Below are 19763 nucleotides of genomic sequence, written 5' to 3'. Positions count from 1 at the left end.
TGCCGGGGTGCCGGGGCGACGTGCCGGGGGTGGAGGTGATGTGCCGGGTGGGGCGATGTGCCGGGCAGGTGTGCTGATGCTCTGTCAGGCACCAGTCAGCACTTCGTCCCCATGAGGTGGGCCAGGGGCCAGCCAGTCAGCAAGGTCCCGGCTCACAAAACCCCATCAGGATGCCTCAGACGGCCCAGGGCTGGCTGTGCAGCCGGGAAAACCAGGCCCCCAGGACTGTTCCGCAGCTGCTTCCAGCAGCCCCTGCCAGCCCCACTCACCCTCGCCCTCTTCGTCCAGGCCTCGGTCGGTCCTGTCGTCCCTGCTGGGCAGACTGAGCCCTGCAAGGAGGGATTTCAGCATCACCAGGTCACTGTTGTCGAAGGACAGGTCGCTAGGGAGAGAAGATGCTTTCACCTGGGAGGAAGACACTGGCGGGCGGAAGGCTGGGTCAGGGGAGGCCCAGGCGGGGAGGCCATGTGTGCGTGGAACAGGACAGAGAGCTGCAGGGGTGGGTGTGGACAGCTCCGGCGCAGGGTGGAGCGGCCTCTGCCCCCTGGGATGAGCACCACGCACAGCAGCCCTCTCCTGCCTCAGGAGCCGCAGATCTGACATGACCCAGCCTCCCCGGGAACACCCTCCAGACCCTGCTGGACCTGGCCAGAGGCCCGAGGCTTCCCTGCAGCCCGTGGCACTCACTGGAGCGGGTCAGCGTGCTTCTGAAGGAAGGAAACAGCTGCCGCGGCGTTGTAGGTGATGTACTTATGGATAAACTGCACAAACTTGTTGATGAAGGCAGCTAGGTGGCGGGAGGACTTCCTGTAATTCTGCAAAGCAAAAGCGGCACCCTCGAGCTGCTCTGCCCCGCTGGGCCAAAACACAGCCTGTGCTCCCATCTGCTCCCAGAGCCTCAGGGCACGGACTCCACAGCCAACGAGCCCCCAGCCAATGAGCCCCCTCTGCCAATCACTGTGGCGTCACGGGCCCGAGGGTGGCCAGCGTGGCCTGTCAGGGTGTGGACACAGCCGTCTGGGGCACATGCCCAGATCGATGAGGGGCTCGAGGTGGCACAAGCGACACGCAGAGAGCAGCACGGAGGGTCTGGGCTGGGCTTCTGCAGGACGTGGGACCTCCAGGCACACGAGGGGCAGCAGGCAGGGGCTTCCCAGGGTGGGAGCTGGTCCCCAGGGCAGGTGGCCTGGCCTGGGCCTTGGTTGCAGGGGTCCTCCCAGTCCCTCCCCGGGTGGAGGCGGCAGGCCTGGGCCAGGGCAGAGGGAGTGGAAGGGAGCACGGGGGCAGGCGGCGGGAGCACACACCAGCAGCAGGCGGATGAAGGACAGCAGGCAGTCCCACAGCGCCCCCTGGTGCTCGCTGCGGAACACGTGCGGCTGCAGCAGCTCCAGCAGGCCCAGCACGTGCAGGAAGCAGCTCAGGTGGTTCTGCTGCCGGAACTCCTGGAAGTTGAGGTGGGTACGGCCGTGCAGGAGCGCCGCGATCATGGGCAGGTGCCTGCGGGCGCAGTGAGGGCCCAGTCAGCCCCGGCCAGCCGGCTCACATGGCACATGTCCCGAGGAAGGCCCCACTGACCGCCCCGGGAGCCAGACCCTGGGCTGCCCACTCCGACTCCCACACCACCCCCGCCCTAGGAGGTGGGGATGACATTGCCCCTCTCTGGGGCCCACCTAGCTCCTCCCACCTGAGGCCCAACTCAGGGCTCTGACTTCCCTCCGTCAACCTCAGCCCATGGGAAACATGCTTTTTGTTTTTTGTTTGAAATGGAGTTTCACTCTTGTTGCCCAGGCTGGAGAGCCGCACAGCCCTGGTTAAACCAGCGTCTGGTGAGGGCAGTGCTTCTGAGGCAGCACCTGAGCAGCAGTAGTGGGTGCGCCACTGCCAGCTTCCGGCAGGCCATGCTGGCGTCCGCCCCTCGGTTCTCCGACGCCCGGGAGTCGCTGGTGTCCGCCAGGAGCGTGATGAAGCGGTGGATGAGTCCATCCAGCTGCAGGGAGGGGCCCTCTGAGGCTGGGGCCGCTGGCTCCCCTCACTTGCCCGCCCACACTCAGCCTGGCCGCCAGCTGTGGCCGCGATCCACCACATGGCATGCCATGAGCAGAGGAACTGGCTCCTTAAGGCTTCCATGAGCACCCCAGGAGGGCAGGTAGGCCACAGCCAGCCTCTGGGAAAACCCCACACAGAATAAAACCAAAGCTCAACACCAAATGATACAAAGCGGGAAACAAGCCAAAACTGCACATCGGCCAGGCGGGTGCGGTGGCTCATGCACGTCATCCCAGCACTCTGTGAGACCGAGGCAGGAAGATCACCAGAGCCCACGAGTTCAGACCAGCCTGGGCAACATGGCGAGACCCCGTCTCTGTTTTTAAAAATACAAAAAGATGGCCGGGCGCAGTGGCTCACGCCTGTAATCCCAGCACTTTGGGAGGCCGAGGCGGGTGGATCACGAGGTCAGGAGATCGAGACCATCCTGGCTAACACAATGAAACCCCGTCTCTACTAAAAAATATAAAAAAACTAGCCGGGCGAGGTGGTGGGCGCCTGTAGTCCCAGCTACTCGGGAGGCTGAAGCAGGAGAATGGCGTAAACCCGGGAGGCAGAGCTTGCAGTAAGCTGAGATCCGGCCACTGCACTCCAGCCTGGGCGACAGAGAGAGACTCCTGTCTCAAAAAAAAAAAATTAACTGGGTGTGGTGGCACATGCCTGTGGTCCCAGCTACTCGGGAGGCTGAGGTGGGAGGATCACTTGAACCCGGGAGGTGGAGGTTGCGGTGAGCTGAGATCCGGCCACTGCACTCCAGCCTGGGCGACAGAGAGAGACTCCCGTCTCAAAAAAAAAAAATTAACTGGGTGTGGTGGCACATGCCTGTGGTCCCAGCTACTCGGGAGGCTGAGGTGGGAGGATCACTTGAGCACGGGAGGTTGAGGCTGCAGTGAGCTATGATGGTGCTGCTGCACTCCAGCCTTGGCAGCAGACACCCTGCCTCAAAAACTCCCTGCAAAACTGCACATCAAGTATGATTTCAACATATAAAACAACTTATAACTGAAAAAAGTCACAGGCAGAAATGATTAGAGAAAGTCAGCTGCCCTCTGTGGTACCAGCAGAAGACAGGCTGCGGGTTCCAGCCAGCGGCGGGGAAGCGGGCACGAGAGGCCCAGCCCTGCCCCCAGGGTGACTGGAGAGGAGCGGACGCAGCCGTCCACTAAGGCCCATGCACGAGTCCCCAGCAGCTGTCACTGCCCCAAACTGAACGTGACTCCACGTCCACCAGCAGGTGAGCAGATAAACCAACGGTCCATCCACACGATGGCAGGCTGCTCAGTGCCCATGACACCACGACTCTCCAGACTCTGCAGGATGGCGCCCCGCGAGCGAAGCGCCTGCAGGCCCCCTCGGTATAAAACTCAATGCAGACAAACCCACAGGGCCACAGGGCAGCACAGACCAGGAAGGGACAAGAGGTGAAGCTGGTGATGGCCACACAAACTGGGGCCTCTGCCCTCCCTCCCTGCCCGGCCAGGGCACCTGGGACGGCGCAGGGAGCGGCAGAGTGGTGCCCTCACCTTGCAGATGCTGCTGCTGGCAGCTCCTTCGCTGTGCAGCAGGACCTCAGGCACGGGCACCCGCAGCTCCGGCCGCTGTAGGTAGAGCTGCAGGAGGAGGTCTCGGCAGCGCCTGCCCAGCACACTGGAAGAGATGGAGCAGGGCTCACCAGGCGGACGGGGCCCCAGTGACAGGGGTGGGAGGACGGGACCAGGCGTGATGGGGAACCACCCGGGGCTGGGCTTCGACCCCCTCCATGGGGCTCACTCCCAGGCAGCATCTGGGGCCAGGGGGCCTGAGCACCTGTCTCCCCACTGCTGGATGCAGCCTGACAGGTGCTCCGTCACCTTCCTGACACCCTCATCGTCCCCACGGCAGCAGCTGAGCAGCAGGGGCAGCCGGGCCTGGATGAGGCTGCAGGCGGCCGCGTCCCCGTCCTGGCTCCGCGTCTCCGCCTCGGCCAGGATCAGCTCCACCAGGCTGATGAGCTCCGGGCCCTGCACCCGCAGCACTAGCTCCTCCCGCCGCTTCTGTAACAGGCATCTGCATCAGTCCCGGAGCGCCACGCCCTCTCCCGGATGGGCCACCCTCCCAAGACCTGCCTGCGGGGTGCGCTGGTCCCGCCCCTGCCAGATTCGAGGAACGTGGATGCAGGCCCAGAGGAAGTCCAGAGAGGCGGAGGGGTCGAACCTGTGGGGAGGCACGGGTTCCACTGAGCATGAGGTGTCTCGTCTCAGCACGGGAGATACCAGTCAGAGCCGGCGCTGGGAGAGTTCTGGCAAAGGCCAGTGTGCACGTGGCCCGGGTCGGGGACAGGGAGGCGCCCACCTCTGCTCCCGGCTCTTGCCCAGCAGGACTCGGATGCACTGGTGCAGCGTGGGCCAGCTGGACTGATGCGTGAAGAGGGTCAGGAGGTAGGGGCGGAACGAGGGCACCTGGGCCTGACCTTTGCCCTGGGGAGGGAGAAAGAAGCCCAGATGGCCTCACCGGGGCCAATGGCAGGCTCTGCTGAGGTCAGCTGATGGTTTCCCCAATGAGCCGCTCAGAGAGCCGAGGCCTGGGGTGCTGCCGGTGACACCGGCCCCGTCATGTGGTGCTGGAGGGCCCCTCCTGGTGGCTGTGCAGCATCTCCCCACCTCTTCCCATGGGAGCCATGCCACAGAGTGGAGGTGCCCAGGGCTCCGTGCAGCCTCTCTGGTGAGGCCATCCCTCCCCTGCGGGGGACCTGGGGAGCCCAGCACCTGCCCTCCCTTCTCCTGGCCACAGCCCCATTCCCTTTGGGAAGACGGAGGCCCCTACACAATCTACAGGGTTTGGCGTGGCCAACCCTACCCCGTCCACTCGCCCCATCCCCACATCTGGCTGGTCCACAGGCGACTGTGACCCTGGCCTGGGCTCTGCTGGGGCCAACAGGGGACCCTGCCCTTCCTCTGGGTTGCTACAGGACACGGCCTGAGAGCAGGGGGGGCTACTGGGGCCCCTGCAAGGCTCGCCCAGGCCAAGCCTGCTGCACTGCAGGTCAGGAAGAGCCCTAGACCCCAGGTGAGTCCCCGTGCTGAAGCTGCATACCACCCACCTTCCTCCGGGAGAAGAGCAGCCTGTGCTGCAGGTCGGGGCAGCTGCTGACCACCTCGGGGTCCAGCATCTCCAGCCAGTCCACCAGGAGGCCTGACGAGGGCCCCAGCCGCACGGCCTCCAGGCTGCAGGGAGAAGGTGGCTCAGGGAGGAGCTGGTGCCGCCTGCCCGCCTGCCCCGGCCGTGTGCAGCACCCCAGCTCACCCGCCGCCATCCGCATCCGGCTTCCCCGCAGCCAGGGGCTCCTCCTCCTGCAGCAGCAGGGAGCTCACCACCACCACAGGCTTACAGCCCGGAAACGGGGAGGTGGCGTCCGCAGTGGCAGAGAAGAGCGCAGTCAGCAGCTCCTCCAGGTGGGGGGACCTCACCTCCATCAGCCCCTGGAGGACTGTGCAAGGGACAGATAAACATGTGGGTCACGCCCAGGTCGGGGGGGCTGCCGAGTGGGTGTGGGCTAGCCAGGGTGGGATGTGGGGTGACCGTGTGTGGAACACAACAGGAGAGCCCAGCCAGGGCCAGAGAGTGCAGCCGGGGCCGGGGCTCACTTTGCTGGGTGCAGCAGTGATCGGGGGGCCCCCCAAGGAGGAAACTCCAACTCATTCTCAAGAGGCCCCGCCCTCGGCCATCTGAGAGGGGACCTCTGTGGGCACTTTCTGAGGACAGTGCTGAGCAGCCACTGTCCGTCCCCCACTAGGCAGCAAGAAGCAGCCGCAGGCTTGGGTCTTCCCAAGGCCCCAGCGGCCCGAGGGGACTGGGCCAGGAAGGCACCTTTGCTGATCAGCTCGGGCTCCACGCTGCACTGCTCCCCAGACCTCAGGGTGGCGACGACGGCACGCACAGTGGAGCTAACCACCTCCAGGTCCTGACGGAAGGCCAGGGCATCGGCCAGGCGCAGGAGCCCCCCTCGCACTGTGGGAGGTCTGTGTGAGTGCCCTGTGGCTCCGCCCTCACCCCTATTGGTACGCCCCGTCCAGGGAGGCCCCACGGTAGAAGAGCTCCCCTGGGTCCACGCAGGCACCCCCCCCACAAGTCACTCCCCGGGCCTCGGGGTGCCAGGCAGCTTGGCCACTCTGTGTGAGCCCCCATCCAGTGCCCCCCAGCTGTCTGCCAGTCTGGCACGGTCCTCACCATCGCTGAGCCTGCGCCCGGCCGAGGCCTGGCCAGCGAGCATCCTGAGCTGTGCCCGCAGGGGCCCGCCCTCCACGCCAGGGCTGTCCAACCACTGCAGCATCTGCAGGAGCACCTTCAGGAAGAGTGAGGAGAAGCCGGTGTCCTGTGGCACACAGCGCTGCGGGGACAAAGTGGCATGTGGCTATCCTGGCAGATGACACACAAGGACCCGGCACCCAAGGCCCAGACCGGGGCTGTGAGGCTGCTGACACCTGCCGTGACCAGCACCTGGGGCCTGAGCCAACCTCATCCCACCTCCTGCCTGAAACGGTGCCTCCCCTGCACAGGCCCAGATGACCTCGCAAAGACCGTTTCAAAACCCCCAGTTGGTGAGGGCTCCCATGTGGTTCAAGGGAAAAAATAAACACACATGCAAGTAAAACACAGTCCCAGGCACCAGCAGACGGGGAAAGCAAGGCAGGGGTGCCGCGCCTGGGTGGTGGGGCGCGAACAGGCGGACGCCGCACTGCCCCACCTCCCGTCCCGGGGGAATGTTCACTGAAGAAAGGGGACCCTGCCGCCGCTCCCTGGGGCACTGTCCTTTTTTGCTTAGAAACCAAGACCCAAGACCCACACAGGAGCAGTCACAACACCCAGGCCGTCCTGCGAAAGGCAGAGCCCTCACTGCCTTCCTTCCTCCTCCCACCCGAGGCCCACACCCGGGCACCTGGTACTGGCAGAGCTGGCGCATCAGCGGGCAGGCCAGGAAGTGGCTGCGGTGCATGGACATCACCAGGGCGCCGCCGTGTGGGGAGCTGAGCAGGGTGGCGAGGGCCTGCAGGACACGCACCGTGATGCCCGGCACCTCAGGGTTGCCCTGGATGACACGGGCCAGCTCCTGGCCCAGGGCCTGCTGCAGCGCGAGGGCCACGGGGCGGGGACTGGAGCTCTGCCACCGAGGGTCCGGGCTGAGTGGGAAGATCTGGAACAGGGCAGGCCGGTGTCAGGAGGAAGCGGAGGAAGAGGAGCCCAGCGGAGGGGCTGAGTGCCCGGTGGGTGCAGCTTCATGCCAGAACTGCGTCCCATCAACTCCTTGTTCATTTGTGGCCCCCGCCTTGTGGCCTGAGGGGCCCAGGGCCCTTGAGACCTGTGATGGGGAGCAGTGAGGGACCCCAACACCCAGGAGCTGCCCCAGAGGACGAAGGTGTCCAGAGCCTGCCCAGGGCCCACCAGGCTCCCCATCAGGAGGTGGTGAGGCCTGCAGGATCCCCGGCTCCAACAGCCAGACCTCGGGTGAGACCTGCAACTTTGGCTTCTGCATATATCAAACTGGATGCCCTGTGCAGAGGGGCGTGCAAGGACGGCAGGGAGGAGGCAGGGTGACCCCCTTCCCCAATGCTGGCCTAAGCCTCCATCTGAGGGCATGGGAGTGTTACGTGAAAGCAATGTGCCAGGGTCAGGCGGTCACGCATGTCAAGGCCGCTGTGCATGTGAGGCGGCAGGGGAGGCTGTACACAGGAAGAGGGGCTGCAGGTAGAGACCCACGCGCAGCAGCATCGCTACCTGGAGGAACATGCCAGCCAGGTCGTCCTCAGGGCCCAGCACCCGGAGCTGGGTCCCTGCCCGAATCCGGCCCTGGCCTGTGGGCTGCTCCGGGCTGCTCTTTGGTTTGGGTGCCTCTGTGCTGTCTGCAGAGACAGGAGAACCATCAGCGGCTGGACACTTCCTGACTGGCTTCCAGTGGCAGAAACTCTGCAAGCCACGGTCAGCCCTGCCTGGGGACCGTCACCCAGGAGGAAGAGCTCAGACCTGGGCTCCATGCTCCCCAAGGACCCCAGGTCTCGCTCAGGACCACAGGGATCTCAGACTCAACGAGAACCCACATGGTGGCCAGAGGCAAACGCTGACCAAAGACCGGCCGAGAACCTCTGTGGGGGCCCCTCTCAGGTGACATCAGCAAGTGTGCACTGCACTGTGTGGTTACGCAGGTCCCGTCTCCCTCCCTAGGCTGGGTCTCTGTGTGGGCCCCGTCCCTCCCCAGTACCTCGGCGGGGCGGCAGGGAGGCCGTGAGCAGGGAGTGGAAAGTCTGGCCTCCGGAGGCGCCTCGCTCATGCTGGACCTCCACCAGGTGGGCCATGTAATCTGCAAACAGCAGCAGGGTCACGCCTGGGCGCGGCCAGGGGTCAGGGGCAGGTCCTCCCCTCTCTACAGACACCAGAGTTGGGGACACCCCCACGGTCTCCAACACTTCCCAAGGACTTCAGAAGCTGGGCAGGCTCAGTGAGCATCGAGGCCCCAACAGTCCCTCCAACCTCAGAACAGGCCCGACAGGGTGTCTGGCCCCATGGTTGGGGCAGGCCCAGGCCTCGGCTCCCTTCTGCCTGTGCCAGCCTTGCTGGCCCACAGCTCTAAGCCTGGCTTCGAGTGCCACCCACACCCAGCTGACCTCGGATCACCCACCCGCTCGCACCCAGGCCCCAAAAGCCTGGCTGGGCTGGGGCTCGGTCAGCGTGTGTGGCCCACTCCGCAGGTCCCTGGCATCTTACTTTTGTCCATGATGTTCTGCTCCAGTGTCTGGGGGTCGTGGGCCACCGCCTGGTCCAGGAACTGGAGGAGTTTGCTCATGCTGGACACAGGGATGCCAAAGGACTGCACGAACAGCAGCAGCTGCTGCGGCTCCAGGTCCTGCAGGGCTGAGAGTGCACGTGCTCTGTAACGCCACCTGAGACCCGGGCAACAGGCACTTGGGACCCCACCCGAGACCTGGGGCTGCCTGTGTGCAGTGACCCCACCCACCCGAGACCCTGGGCCACACGTGCTCAGTGACCCCACCCAAGACCCACAGCGGTGCACACTCTGCAGCCCCACCCGAGACCTGGGGCCGCACAAGGGGACAGCAGTTCAGGACCGCCTTGCGCCCTGGATGGCAGCTGTGTGGGCCCCATCCCCGGGGGTGGGTGGACGCACCAGAGGGCCTATGGTGGCACGGCGCAGTACACCTCCCGAACTGCACACAGGGCGCCGTGACTATCTCCTCTCAATGCTCAGGATGGCGCTCTTACCCTGAAGCCATCGACGGCTCCCGCGGGCACACAATAGCCTAGACCCCTTGGCAGTCAGGGGCTTCCTGAGCCAGCCCCACTTACTCACCAAGCTGCCCCCCATGTCTCCTCACTGACCAGGCACCAGCCCTACTGACCTACGTGGGCCCAGGCCCCACGCTCATCCCCTGCTGGGGTCCCCGGCTGCAGCTTCAACCCCCAAATCCTTCAGGGACCAACCCAGAGGCCCCACCACTTCCCCTCCTCCCCTCCAACCCCAGACCACTTTCTCATCTTTCCGTCCAGGCCCCGTTTCTCACTCTAGGCCCCTGAGCCTAACAGTAAGACCCTCCCAGACAGGGCCAGCACAGGCTGCCCTAGATCTCCTCCCAGGGGCCAGCACAGCTTGCTGTGGCCAGGACATATGATCTGCAGGATCCCCTGAGGCCACCTGGCCAGTCTTCTCCTCTGCCACGGCCGGAGACCGTCCAGGCCCACGAGGAGCAGGTGAGGGGCCTGGGACCCCCTCGAGTCAGCAGCCCGCCCCGAGCCCAGCCTGGGCCGTACCGGCGTCCACCAGGCAGAGCACCTCAGAGCGGAGGAGCAGGTGAGAGGCCCGGGACCCCCGAGTCAGCGGTCTGCCCCCCAGCCCAGCCTGGGCCGTACCGGCGTCCATGAGGTGGAGCACCTCAGAGCCGAGGAGCAGGTGAGAGGTCCGGGACCCCCGAGTCAGCAGCCCCCACCACTCAAGCCCAGCCTGGGCCGTACCGGCATCCACCAGACGGAGCACCTCAGAACGGATCATGCGCAGCTTCAGCCAGTCCGGAAGCAGCAGCGCCTCCTCCGACGTGTCCACCAGGAAGGCGGTGGGCAGCGGCTTCTCCTCTGGAAACCAGATGTCCAGCAGTGCCTGGAACTCGCTGTCGTCGGCTTCAGGAAGGACAATGGGTGAGCAGCCTTCAGACCCGCCGGGAGCCCAGCCCCAAGCACAGCTGGTGCCAAGGCTAGAGGCACCTCCTCTCCCAAGGGGGAAACTGAGGCTTGGGAGGAGCACGGGGCTCCCGTGCTAGAGTACTTGCTATTCACGGATGCTCTGCGTAGGTGCACGCATTTGATCCTCACAGACACTGCAGGACGGCAAGCAGTATCACCGCCATTTTGTCTTGGCCAAGCGGACATGTGCGTGTCCCTGTCCAGCCCCTGCCCTCGAGGCTTTGCTTGGCTGAACCAGGTCCCATCCAGCTCTCTGGCTCCACAAAGCCAATGGGAAACCCCACAGACCCAGGGCCACACAGGGCCAGCTTCCCCTGCTGCCCTTCCCAAGGGTGACACCTGTGACTGCATCTGCCTCCCAGTAGGGCTCACCTCCCTGGCACAGCTCGCCCACATCCACCTGACCTCTGCAAGGGGGTTCACCACCCTGGCACAGCCTGCCCACATCCACCCGACCTCTGCAAGCGGGTTCACCACCCTGGCACAGCCTGCTCACGTCCACCCAAACCCCAGCAAGGGGGTTCCGCCCCCTTCCCCCACTGGCAGACACAATGGGGTGAACGTGGGAGCAGTTCCTGGTGTCAGCCAAAAACAAAGCGGAAGGCTGCGGCCACAGAGGGCATGGCTGGGTGGGCGCCGGATTCCCAACACTGCGCTGGCCAGAGCGTCCTCAGGGTCACATGCCCGGGCCCTGGGGAGAGGACCCGCTTGCCTGGCAGCCTCATGTCGCACCTCCACACAGTGAAACCCTGAGTTTGCCGCCTCCCAGGCACCGCAGGCCTACACAGATAGGCTGGGGCAGTGAGGACTCTGACTGCAGGCTACACCAGGCCCTCCAGCTCAGGGTTCTCCAGGCTGGGAGGTCACACCACGCGGGGATCTCCCACGTGTCCACCAAGTGCTCAGAGACACGCGGGACGGACTGCAGCCTCCTCTTTAGGAGAGAAGCTAGGACACTGGGTGAAAGGGCCGGAGGGCTTCCCGCCCAGAAGCAAGGCAAGGACGCGGAAGCCGCTGGGTGTGGTCAGGGCCATGGCCCGCCTGGCACGAAGCTGCCCTCTCAGTGCCCGTGGCGGCTCACCTCGCGGCGGGCCCAGCGTCAGCAGGATGACCATGGCGTGGACCACGAGGATGTGCATGGTGGCCGTCTCCCCGCTGCTCCAGCGCAGGAAGACCTGGTCCTGAGACTCCGACTGCGGGAAAGGAGGCGGAGTCAGGGCCGTGAGGTTCGGGGACCCTGGGCCAGCGCCAAGGGCACCAAGTCGGCACCGAGCGCGCTGCGCGGCCTCACCCAGCTGTAGACCTCCTCGCCCTCCTTGCTCTGCCGCATGCGCCTCACGTAGCGTGAGAAGATGGACAGCAAAGCGCTCAGCACGGCGTCCGACGCGGCACTCGGGGAGAGCTTGGAGAAGAGGTGGGACATGATGGTGGAGCGCTCCACGACCAGCCGGGCCACGTCCTGGTGTGTGGACAGGGGGGTGTCAGAGGCTCCAAGACAGCTCGGCTCTCCGGCCAGCTGGGGCGGCCTTACCGCAGGCACGTCCTCACTGGGATCTTAGGCAGGGCCCACGGCACCAGCACCAGCACCGCAGACCCTCACTCTGCCACAGGCCTCCAGGGGAGACAACCAGAGCTGGGCCGGACTCTCCAGGCGGGAGGGAGGACACGACTCTCACGGCCAAGGACAATGACCAGGCCCTGAAGGCAGACACTGCTGCCCTCTGCCCAGCAGCCACCATCTGTTCACCCATCGCTCATTCCCCAAGGACTCGGGCCACGAACTTTCACTAGGTCACAGCGCAGGTTGGGGACAGAGGACAGCAGTGCAAAGTTGGAAGACGCCCAGCGGAGAAGGATAGCACCCAGGAGAGAAGACAGGAGACAGCGCCACACATGTAAGCCAGAGATGCTGAGGACAGCGGGCAGGTGCCCAGCGACCTGGGCCCACAGCCCAAACCCTCCTGGTGTGGGGAAGAGGGCTGATGGCTCAGATTCCACCCTGCTGTGAACAAGGCACCCTCATCCCTGTGACTTCGCACCCTCAGGGACTAGGGAGAAAGGCTCCAGGGAGTGAGTGGTGACTAAGGAAGGGACACAGGTGGCCACAGGGTCACAGAGGAACCAGCACAGCAGCTGTAACAGCCCTCCCACCCTCAATGCTTCCCTGAGGCCCAAGAAGCCGCCAGCCCAGGGCACTGCACCACTGGCCCCATACCCTACCCAGGGCGGGGTCTCTGTGCTGCCCCCATCCCCTCCCCAGGGCCACTCTGCTGGCTGGCTCTGCTGCCTCACCAGGGCCAGGTCGCTGTGCTGGGCCTGCTCCTCCACAGGCGTGTGCTGGGACAGGTAGATCAGGTAGGCGCTGATGGTCTGGGGGTCGGTCTCCATATGGATTGCCTAGAGGGGAGGGTGGTCTGAGCAGCACCGGGGCAGGGCTGTGGCCCTCTCATCCCCGCCCACCGCGGCCCTGGTCAGCGCCCTCACCTGCTGCAGGGCCAGGGCTGTGGTGCTCCTGACGCTGTCGAAGAGAGGCAGGCGGGGCAGGTCCCGCAGCAGCCACTGGTAGCCCTGCAGCACATCTGTGTCCCCCACATCCTCCTCCATGGGGGGCTCCTTCTCCTCCCCGTCCCGCAGGCTGCCCTCCGAAAGCACGAGCGACAAACCCTGTGGCAGACACGCGTGAGCTGGGCTGGCTTCAGCAGTGCGGGCAGGGTCTCAGCCCGGCCCCGGGAGCACACGGCAGTGCCCTCAGAGCCCCGAGAAGAATGTGGTGCTTGCTTCCCAGGGGAGGCCACAGGGAAAAGGGAAAAATGAGTCTGAGCTCTTTCTGTTAAACGCTTCTGTTCACGTTCGTGAAGCCACTCTGGACCCTCCCGTCCCCAGCAGGAAAGGAACAACAGGCAGGTGGCGGGGTCTGCCTTCACGTTTCAACAGCGCACCCCTCCTACGCGGGCAAGGAACTTAAAAATACAGTCGGGGTGAACTGAACACTCATTTTATTTTTACTTTCACTTTTTAAGACAGGGTCTCATTCTGTTGCCCAGGCTGGAGTGCAGTGGTGTGATCACAGCTCATTGCAGCCTCAACCTCCTGGGCTCAAGTGATTCTCCCATCTTAGCCTCCCAATGGCTGGGACCACGGGTGCATGCCGCCACACCCAGATAACTTTTTTCATCTTTTATTTTTTGTAGAGATGGGTCTCACTGTGTTGCCCAGCCTGGTCTCACACTCCTGGGCTCAAGTGATCCTACTGCCTTGGCTTCCAGGGTAGCTGGGAACACAGGCACACACTACCACACCCAGCTAATTTTTTCATTTTTTGTAGAGATGGGGTCTCCCTGTGTTGCCCAGGCTGGTCTCAAACTCCTGGACTCAAGGATGCTCCCACCTTGGCCTCCCAAAGTGCTGGGATTACAGGCCTGAGCCACCGTGCCTGGTCCCCAGCCTACTCATTTTAAACATGAAGAACATGCGCAGGAAGACCCGCCCACCACCTCACCTTCATGGCCAGCACACGGGAGGCCACCTGGGAGGAGCCGAGGCGCCGCAGGAAGTAGTCCAGCACCTCACACGTTGTCTGCTCATCAGCCTTCGGGCCCAACAGCAGGTCCTGCAGGCGGCCCAGCAGCTGCCGCTGCTTCTGCTGCCTCTGTGGGGAGGAGGGTGCTCTCAGGGGTGCAAGTGACAAAACAGGCAGATGGGATGTGGGGTGTGGGGCGGGTGGGCCAAGGGGTGGGCGGCCCTGACAGGGGTGTGCGGTGAGAGGCGGGTGGGCTGAGGGGTGGGCAGCCCTGACAGGGATGCGGGGTGAGAGGCGGGTGGGCAGCCCTGACCTGCCGCTTCTTGGCCTTCTGCTCCTTGCTCTCGCCCTCATCGTCCTCCTCTCCGGAGGCAGCATCGTCCACAGCATCGTGCAGCAGGAACTCACACAGACACTGCACGGGCAGCACATCCAGGGAGCCCTCGCTGGACTGTACCAGGTCCGCCAGCCAGGGCATGGACTGCGAGGAGGCCTGGGCAGGTGACAGCAGCCCCCGCTCAGCGCCTTCTGGGCCCAACACCTGCCACCAGCCCCCCGGGCGACCTTGGAGCCGGAAAGGACAACACACAGCAGCCAGCTCATGGGCCTGGCATCCAGGTGTGTCCTGCCCGCTTCTGGCCACCAAGGCCTCCGGAAGGCTCCGGGCCTCCCGAGACCGCCATCTCTACCTCCTGGAGCCTCTGAGCTCACCTGCCGCTGGATGATGTGGAGGAGGAAGTCGGGGTTTCGGCTGCGGCACAGGAGGTGCCCGAGGCGGAGGGACTGGTTGAGGCTTTTCACTTGATCCAGGATGTGAGGGGGAGGCCTCCGAGGGGGCCCTCTGAGGGTCACAGAGGACATGATGTGTCAGCATGCCCTGAGCGGATCACCCCCAGAACACCCCCTCCTCCCATCCTTGCTTCGAGGGGCAGCCGACAGCCCGAGATAGGCGACCCGTCCTGACCTGGGATGTCCCCAAGGCCTGGCCCCACAGCAGTAAGCCAGGGACATGGGGGTGGGGCTCCACAGGCCTTTTAGGGTCTGCCGCAGTGCAGTCGGTTCCGCCTGCTCCTTCAGCCTCTGTCCCACCCACACCAATCACCCATAGGTCCTGACGGCAGGCGTGGGGCAGGGCTGTGTGGGCTGCATACTGGGGGTCCAGGCTGGTGAGCTGCGACAGGAGGAGGCTGCTGCTCTCAGTGATGGTCTGCTTGGTAGACGCGGCTGCCAGGTGCCCCTCGAAGGCCAGGATCTCCTGCTTCTCCCGCTGGGCAGTCTGCAGCTCACGGTTCATCATCTCCGTCCGGGTCTCCTCATCCGTCAGGGTGCACGGCGGGTAGGAGTAGTTGCTAGGGCCAGAGAGAGGAGTGTGTCACCCTGTCCCCCACGAAGGGCTCACTCCCAGCGGACCACGCTCAGGGTTAAGAAGGGTCAAAACCCCTGTGGCCGCTGCTGCCTGCTGCACAGGAGTCAGGAGCACAGGGCGCCCGGGAGCATCCATAGAGCTGTCAGAGCACAGCGAGAAGCCATGAGGTGCGGTCCAGCCACGGCCTCGTCCTCCACAGGCAGCATGCCGCCCTTACCAGAGCCAAGGCCGCAGCATCAGAACCCGGCCTCCTCCCAGGCCACCTCCCGCCCACGCCACCCACGCCGGGAGCACAGCCCAGTATGACAGCCACGCAGGCTCCGCCCACCCATCCAGGGACTGACCTGCAGGGCAGGGACTCTCTGCCTACAGAGGCACATATGGCTTTGGCGTGTTCCTATACCCAACTCCCCATGGCTGCTCTAATCTGAGCTCTGACCCCAAGGCCCCAAAGTCAATCTGCTCCTTCAGAGGTGGAGGAAGCAGCTGTGCCACCCACCTCAGGACACACACACGCCCACTCCCCACAACGCACAGGCAGACACATGCCCGGTCACCCCAAAGCCACGGGCAGACACACGCCTGGTCCCCCCAAAGCCACGGGCAGACACACACCTGGTCCCCCCCAAGCCACGGGCAGACACACGCCCGGTCACCCCAAAACCACGGGCACACACATACCCGGTCCCCACAAAACCACAGGCAGATGCACGCCCAGTCACCCCAAAACCACGGGCACACACACGCCCGGTCTCCCCAAAACCACGGGCAGACACACGCCCAGTCCCTACAAAACCACAGGCAGACACACGCCCACTCCCCACAGCACAACAGCCACACACACACCTGATCCCAACGACACACACCTGGTCCCCACGATACCTGCTCCCCGCCCCAGGCTCCCCGAGGGGACGAGAGGACTCACTTCAGGCCCTGCTCCCCGCCCTGGGCCCACCGAGGGGACGTGCGGACTCACTTGGTCATCACCATCTCCATGAGCATCTTCAGGGTCGGGTACTCCTCCCACGCAGCCAGGCCTAGGGAACCGGAGGGTGTGGGGCTGGCCAGGCTCCCCTGGGCACCAGGCGTGTGATCCCACCCTCTCCCAGCTCCTCCTCTCGTCCCCAGCTGGGTTCATCCCAAGTCCCAACAGACAAACTGCCCCAAAAGAAGGACCAGCAGGGCCATGCGTGTGCCCGCGGCGGCCAGCAGGGGCTCACCGATGTTCTCTGGGTTGAATGCCGCGACGACCAGCAGGAGGGGCCAGGCCTTCCAGTAGAGGGTGGAGATAGCAAGGTTCGGAGGCTGGTACCTGGAAGGCAGGGGCGCCCCGAATGGGTCCGGCACACCAAGCTCAGCGCCAAGGATTGGCCGGGCCAGGCGGCAAAGCTGGGGCAGGGACGGTGCTGGCTCCCAGCTCCTCTCGGGACTGCCCTCCAGTGACACCTGTCCAAGCACCTGTGTGAGCCTGGCTCTGGGATCCCTGTCCAGGCCCGACTCCAGCTCCGTCCTTACCTTTCTAAGTCTCTGTTTCTCATCTATAAAACGGGAACAGTGGTGGATACATAATACATGCTCATTAAGTATCAGTGATTCTCATCTTCTACATGAGATGACAGACACCACCCCGGGAACCATCGAGATAGAATTGTAACGATACAATTAAAGTATGGGCCCCTCAGGTGAGGAAACAATCCTAACTATGAGACAGATGTGAATTGAGACACGAGCCACATGCGGAGGCTGCCCAGAGGGAAAGACCACACCAGAAAGCAGAGTGGGCAGCAGCTGCCGAAGGAGAGAGAGGCAGGAGGACCTCGACCACGGCAGGAGGACCTCGACTGCGGCAGGAGCACCTCGACCGCGGCAGGAGGACCTCAACCGCGGCAGGAGGACCTCGACCGCGGCAGGAGAACCTCGACCGTGGCATCAGAGAGCACGCGAGGCTCGGGTGCAGCATGGGATTCCGAGGTGCATCTGACCAAAACTCCACAACGCTGCTGAAACGGTGTCAGCTCTGGATAAACGGAAACCCCTGAAAGGGTGTGGGCTCTGGATAAACAAAAACCCCTGAAACGGTGTCAGCTCTGGATAAACGGAAACCCCTGAAAAGGTGTGGGCTCTGGATAAAGGGACACCTCTGAAAGGGTGTCAGCTCCGGATAAGGGGAAACCTGCCCACGGGCACAGATCGCAGGGTGTGGCCTCACTGACATGGAGGGGCTCCCCAGACTGACCCACGATTCTACACTGTCTCAAAATCCCAGTCAGCTGTTTTGCAGAAATTGACAAGCTCACGCTGAAATTCACATGGAAATGCAAGGACCTAGAACAGCCAAAACAATCCTGGGAAAGAACAAAGTTGGAAAACGCACTTCCCAATTTTAAAACTCAGCCCTCATAGAGGATGGACACATACACGGACAGAACGGACGTACAGACGGACAGAGCAGAGCTGAGTCGAGAGATCAACCCTCTCGCCTACACGCTACAAGAGTCCAGAGGTCAACCCTCATACTCAGGTGCAGACTGCCGAGAGCGCGCCAAGACAGTCCAAGGCGCAGGAACAGCCCTCTCAACAACAGTGCTGCGACAACCAGAATCAACACCAACAGAACGAAGCAGGGCCGCACCAAACATCACACATCAAGCGGATGACAGGCTCCAGAGACAGGGAGCGCCAAACTATAAGGTTCCTAGGAGAAAACGGGAGGAAGGCTTCGGGAGCATGGGGCAGCCCCAGCATCCTAGGTACAACGTCAAAGCACACACAGTGGCAGCAGCACGAAGATGATTGGGCCTCCCCAAAGGTGAGCTCTGTGCCGCGTGGGTCCACAGACCGGAAGTGAGGGTCCAGGAACAACCCACATGGGTAACTACGACACAGAGCCAAAAGACCCTCATCAGGGAAAGACAGGCTTTCAGCAACGGTGCCAGGACAGCTGGATGTCCGCACACAGAGGAATGAAGCCGGACCCCAGCCTCACACCATAAAAACTAAATCACAATGGCTCAAAGACCTGAATGTAAGAGCTGGGATGATAAAACCCTTGACAGAAAACACAGAATTAAATCTCCATTATCCTGAACTAGGCAATGGTTTCTTAGATATGACACAAAAGCACAGAAACCAAAGATAAATACGTAAAACTGGATTTGCTCAAAATTGAAAACTTCTGGCTAGGCGCAGTGGTTCATCATACCTGTAACCCCAATACTTTAAGAGGTCAAGGCAGGAGGACTGCCTGAGCCCAGGGGTTTGAAAACAGCCTGGGCAATAAAGTGAGGCTCCATCTCTGCAGACAGTAAAATTAGCTGGACATGGTAGCACATGCCTATAGTCCCAGCTACACAGGAGGCCAAGGCAGGAGGATCACTTGAGCCAGGGAGGTTGAAGCTGCAGTGAACCGTGACTGCACCACTGCACTCCAGCCTGGGTAACAGAGCAAGACTCTGTTCCCCACAAAAAATGGAAAATGCAAACCGAAACCACTGTGAGATACCGTCTCACCCCGGCAGGATGGCTCTGCTGAGAAACAGCCATGAGTGCGAGCGAGGATGGGATGGAAACTGGGAATGATCATGCAGCGCTGGCGGTGATCCAAGTGGGAACTCAAGGTGGGGGCAGCCGCTGGGGAGTGTCTGACAGAGCCTCAGTTAAACACCTGGCCTAGCAACCCCACTCCCAGCCACCTGCTCAAGAGAACTGAAGACACGTCCACACAGACTTGTCCACACACGCTCACGGCAGCACCGTTTGTCAGCAGAGGAGTGGAAGCAGCAGACGTGGTCTGTCCACACAGTGGGGCACCGTCAGCCACAAGGAGGACTTTGATACTGCCTCACGCTACAGCACAGGCGACCCCGGAAACAGCACACCCGGGAAAGAAAGCTGGTCACATGAGACCACGCACGGTAGGATGCCGTTTACAGAAAACGCCCAAAAGGCCACACTACAGAGATGACAGCAGGTGAGCGGCTGCAGTGGGAGGAATGAGGAGTGACGGCTGGTGGGAATGGGGTTCTTTTGGGGGGACCAAAGAAGGTTCTACAATTAAATTACAATGAAGATTGTACAACCTGTGAACATCCTGAAAACACGGAACTGCACACTTTAGATGACACGTGTGTGAATTCTCTCTCCATAAAGCCGTGAAACACAGAGCATAAACTCGTTGTGTGAAAAATAATACACGTATGTTAAACACAGGAGTAAAAAGTATGACTGAGCTGGAGACACGGGGGAAGACAACGGGGAAACGGCCCACTGGAACCCAGGTAAGGGTGGGACTCGGGCCCAGCCAGTCAAGGCCCGCAGTGGCCTCACTGGTCTCTGGAAACAGGTCACCAGCAGACCTGTGAGGTCAGCAGGGTGCGGGCTTGTCCAGGAGGGAGAGGGGAGCGGGGCGCGGGCTTACCCGGGAGGGAGCGGAGAGAGTGGTGCAGGTTTACCCGGGAGGGAGTGGGGAGTGGGGCGCGGGCTTACCTGGGAGGGAGTGGGGAGTGGGGCACAGGCTTACCCGGGAGGGAGTGGGGAGAGCGGTGCGGGCTTACCCGGGAGGGAGTGGGGAGCGGGGCGTGGGCTTACCCGGGAGGGAGTGGGGAGTGG

At 63.1% G+C, this 19763-nt stretch overlaps 1 protein-coding gene across 1 annotated transcript in view; it reads right to left on the bottom strand.

Annotated features, from left to right (window-relative positions):
* INTS1 (integrator complex subunit 1) overlaps positions 1 to 19763 on the bottom strand; it is a 41946-nt gene that overhangs the window by 2902 nt on the left and 19281 nt on the right. Inside the window, exons 16-42 of the mRNA XM_011977578.1 lie at positions 16376 to 16467; positions 16132 to 16192; positions 14941 to 15138; positions 14501 to 14630; positions 14103 to 14282; positions 13769 to 13918; positions 12754 to 12933; positions 12562 to 12666; positions 11561 to 11728; positions 11351 to 11462; positions 10045 to 10206; positions 8782 to 8928; positions 8279 to 8377; positions 7798 to 7922; positions 6962 to 7216; positions 6253 to 6412; positions 5893 to 6033; positions 5329 to 5512; positions 5126 to 5249; positions 4378 to 4502; positions 4152 to 4239; positions 3853 to 4079; positions 3570 to 3693; positions 1854 to 1987; positions 1305 to 1497; positions 688 to 815; positions 270 to 382 (exon numbers count right to left, since the gene is read on the bottom strand). Coding sequence (XP_011832968.1) covers positions 270 to 382; positions 688 to 815; positions 1305 to 1497; positions 1854 to 1987; positions 3570 to 3693; positions 3853 to 4079; positions 4152 to 4239; positions 4378 to 4502; positions 5126 to 5249; positions 5329 to 5512; positions 5893 to 6033; positions 6253 to 6412; positions 6962 to 7216; positions 7798 to 7922; positions 8279 to 8377; positions 8782 to 8928; positions 10045 to 10206; positions 11351 to 11462; positions 11561 to 11728; positions 12562 to 12666; positions 12754 to 12933; positions 13769 to 13918; positions 14103 to 14282; positions 14501 to 14630; positions 14941 to 15138; positions 16132 to 16192; positions 16376 to 16467 — 3905 coding nt within the window. The remainder of the gene's footprint in view (positions 1 to 269; positions 383 to 687; positions 816 to 1304; positions 1498 to 1853; positions 1988 to 3569; positions 3694 to 3852; positions 4080 to 4151; positions 4240 to 4377; positions 4503 to 5125; positions 5250 to 5328; positions 5513 to 5892; positions 6034 to 6252; positions 6413 to 6961; positions 7217 to 7797; positions 7923 to 8278; positions 8378 to 8781; positions 8929 to 10044; positions 10207 to 11350; positions 11463 to 11560; positions 11729 to 12561; positions 12667 to 12753; positions 12934 to 13768; positions 13919 to 14102; positions 14283 to 14500; positions 14631 to 14940; positions 15139 to 16131; positions 16193 to 16375; positions 16468 to 19763) is intronic.

Source organism: Mandrillus leucophaeus, unplaced genomic scaffold, assembly GCF_000951045.1.
Source record: "Mandrillus leucophaeus isolate KB7577 unplaced genomic scaffold, Mleu.le_1.0 Scaffold180, whole genome shotgun sequence".
Classification (NCBI taxonomy): Eukaryota; Metazoa; Chordata; class Mammalia; order Primates; family Cercopithecidae; genus Mandrillus; species Mandrillus leucophaeus.
Note: the sequence above shows the minus strand (reverse complement) of the source record. Positions and strands in the feature narration are given on the sequence as shown.